Source organism: Oncorhynchus kisutch, unplaced genomic scaffold (assembly GCF_002021735.2).
Source record: "Oncorhynchus kisutch isolate 150728-3 unplaced genomic scaffold, Okis_V2 scaffold1439, whole genome shotgun sequence".
NCBI classification, from domain to species: Eukaryota; Metazoa; Chordata; class Actinopteri; order Salmoniformes; family Salmonidae; genus Oncorhynchus; species Oncorhynchus kisutch.
The window spans coordinates 96,666-100,407 of NW_022263384.1; the positions used below are offsets into that span (position 1 = coordinate 96,666).

Here is a 3,742-nt window from a genome sequence, read left to right on the forward strand (position 1 = left end):
CATCATCATCAACAAGCTGTGTACATCATCATCATCAACAAGCTGTGTACATCATCATCATCAACAAGCTGTGTACATCATCATCATCAACAAGCTGTGTACATCATCATCATCAACGAGCTGTGTACATCAACAAGCTGTGTACATCATCAACAGGTCGTGTACACACTCTTCATTGACTAAACATACAGTCAGCACTCCTAATGTCAGCACAACATGTGCTTCTGTCGACGCCCCCACACGACCTCCGGGGTCACATGGGGTCAGGGTTAGGGGACGGGGGGTAAAGAACTGGCGACCTGCACCTTGTTTCCATGCCAACTCCATGGTGAACGGTCGCTGTTTTGGGGCCTCTTATTTCTCTCTTTCCCTCCTCTCTCGCGTTCTCTCCTTCTGGATTTATAGTGGAACACCAGTGACATCACCTGCTGTGACCAACGCCCACTCATCCTCTACCCAGGATCCTTCCTTTCCTTCCACTCCTCCCTACGGCCCGTTCTGTCCATCCATCCCGAACATCCTTTCTTCTTGAGGGTCCTTCAGGAGGGGTCCTCAGGGTTTGGGGTGTCCGGACACATGCCTGTCTGGGTTGGGGTGCACCTTGTTCTTGAGCGGCGGGGGCTTGCGTTTGCGTGTGGGAATGGTGGTGGTGTGGGCCGGGTGGTTGAAGAGGCTGGAGGGGGGCAGGGTCTCTCTCTCCGTAGGGGGGTCCCACTCTCGAGTGGCGGGAGTGGAGGAGGAGGAGGGGGCAGGGGTGGAGGGTAGGGCGGGAGTAGAGAGGGGTACAGGGGCAGGAGCAGGGGTCAAGGCAGGGGAAATGATATGGGGAGAAACTGGGGTACATATTGGGTCAGGTATAGGGGCAGATACAGGGGTAGATTTCGGAGTAGGTTTAAGGGCAGGGGTTGATATTGGGGTAGGGATCAGGGGCCGATTTCATGGCAGGGGTAGATATAGGGGGAGGAAGAGGGACAGGGGTCGATTTCAGGGCAGGGGTAGATGTAGGGGGAGGAACCGGGACAGGGGTCGATTCGGGGCAGGGGTAGATGTAGGGGGAAGAACCGGGACAGGGGTCGATTTCGGGGCAGGGTAGGTGTAGGGGGAGGAACCGGGACAGGGGTCGATTTCAGGGCAGGGGTAGGTGTAGGGGGAGGAACCGGGACAGGGGTCGATTTCGGGGCAGGGGTAGATGTAGGGGGAGGAACCGGGACAGGGGTCGATTTCGGGGCAGGGGCAGATTTCGGGGTGTGTTTAGGGTTAGCCCCAGAGTCCCCTGTATCTTTAGGCTGAGCCACGCCCACTACCCCCACCACAGTGTTGACTTTCTGCTGACCTCCTTTTCTTTCTCTCCGTCCAGCAGAGTCTTTCTCGTCCCCCTTTCCCTTCCCTCCTCGGCCCTCTCTACTCTCCCCCCTCTCCTTCTCTCCTCTCCTCCCCTTCCCTCCTCGGCCCTCTCTACTCTCCCCCCTCTCCTTCTCTCCTCTCCTCCCCTTCCCTCCTCGGCCCGCTCTACTCTTCCCCCTCTCCTCCTCTCCTCTCCTCCCCTTCCCCCCCCCTCGGCCCTCCTCCCTTCCTCTGGCACGCTCCAGGACACACTCGGTACGGTACAGCTCCTCGGTCGCCACGGTGACCCGGTCCAGCTGCTGCAGCAAGGCGTCCAGTGTGGGGAGAAGCCTCTTCAGAGTCGCCTCAGTCTCCGCCCTTTCTCGCCAGGCTGTTCCACCCGCCAACGCACCTGGTCCCAATCCGCCGGGACCCAGGCTTAGCCCCATCCCGGGGGCCTCTGTCAGGCTACAGGGGCTGGAAGAGGTGGGTCTCCAGGAGGCCTCAGAGGTCCCGTCCAGGCTGCCAGGGGCGACTCGGAGCCGTCCAGAGGGGGCAGGCACAGGGACTGACAGTCACTGGTGGAGGAGGAGCGAGAGGGGGGGGGCTCCATGCCCTCAAAACGCACCTTGTGACGAAACTGAGGGAGGGAGGGGTGGAGGGACGAAGGAGGGGGGGGGACAGAGGTAGACAGAGTGGCAGAGGCAGGGAGACAGAGGGAGGGAGAGATGGAGGGGGGGGGGTGACAGAGGTAGACAGAGGGGGGGAGAGAGAGGGTCAATATAAAGTACAGGCTTAAACAATACATTACTCTGGAATAAAAGTCAACTGTACCCCACTTGTAGCAAGATCTTTTTAGGGTGTTAGTGCAGTAGGATAATTTAACTCAAGACATCCAGTCAATGCATTTTATGGGTAAGCAAAATCTAAGTAAGACAACATCTTTTAGCAGTAATACCAAATGACTGCAACAGGAAGCCCGCAGGAAGTAGGAATCTCTCAAAAAACATGAACAGGAAGTTGAAACCAGAAGTGCTCCTACCTCCTTGGTGCGGCTGAGGCCCATCCACATCTTCAGTCGTCGTAGAAACAGCTCCACCATCTCATAGTCCTGTAGGTCCACCACCGGGCGGTACAACTCCGCCCGCGCCCGACGATAGTTCCTTAACAACGCAGAGGTCACCAGCCATAGCAACGCCAGCCGCAGCACGGCGAAGCTCACGTGGAAAACCAGGCTGGAGGCGGAGCTAGAGGGGCCGGTTGTTGTTGACGATGGTCGCAAGGACAAACAGGCCACGCCCGCCAGCGCCAAGCAACGACAGGCAGGCGGAGCTCACGCTGCATATCCGTCCCTCACGGAGTGGAAGAGCTGGAGAGGGAGAGAAGAAAGTGAGATATGGAATGATGATTATGTTATGTCTTCACCCACGTCTTTGTTAACCAACCTGTAGACTAAGAGACTGATGAAACAGTGTTGTACTGCATCCCAATACTGTTTATCACTACAGAACACTGAGGCTGCATCCCAATACTGTTTATCACTACAGAAACACTGAGGCTTGCATCCCAATACTGTTCATCACTATAGAACACTGAGGCTGCATCCCAATACTGTTCATCACTATAAAACACTGAGGCTGCATCCCAATACCTGTTTATCACTATAAACACTGAGGCTGCATCCCAATACTGTTCATCACTATAGAACACTGAGGCTGCATCCCAATACTGTTCATCACTATAGAAACACTGAGGCTGCATCCCAATACTGTTTATCACTATAAAACACTGAGGCTGCATCCCAATACTGTTCATCACTATAAAACACTGAGGCTGCATCCCAATACTGCTCATCACTATAGAACACTGAGGCTGCATCCCAATACTGTTCATCACTATAGAACACTGAGGCTGCATCCCAATACTGTTCATCACTACAGAACACTGAGGCTGCATCCCAATACTGTTCATCACTATAGAACACTGAGGCTGCATCCCAATACTGTTCATCACTATAGACACTGAGGCTGCATCCCAATACTGTTCATCACTACAGAACACTGAGGCTGCATCCCATACTGTTCATCACTATAGAACACTGAGGCTGCATCCCAATACTGTCATCACTATAGAACACTGAGACTGCACTCCAAATACTGCTCATCACTATAGAACACTGAGGCTGCATCCAATACGTCAAGCACTATAGAACACTGAGGCTGTCATCCCATACTGTCTCATCACGATAGTAACACTGACTGAGGCTGCATCCCAATACTGTTCATCACTATAGACACTGAGGCTGCAATCCCAATACTGTTCATCACTATAGAACACTGAGGCTGCATCCCAATACTGTTCATCACTATAGAACACTGAGGCTGCATCCCAATACTGTTCATCACTATAGAACACTGAG

The 3,742-nt window shown here is 53.9% G+C and overlaps 1 protein-coding gene across 1 annotated transcript; it reads right to left on the reverse strand.

Annotated features, from left to right (window-relative positions):
* Positions 1 to 1,786: 1,786 nt before the first annotated feature.
* Positions 1,787 to 2,655, reverse strand: LOC116366322 (polycystin-1-like; the record flags this gene model as incomplete). Its single annotated transcript, XM_031818507.1, has 2 exons — positions 1,787 to 1,963; positions 2,366 to 2,655. Coding segments are annotated over 2 exons (467 nt in total), but the record flags the coding sequence as incomplete, so codon positions are not given.
* Between the last annotated feature and the right edge of the window lie 1,087 nt (positions 2,656 to 3,742).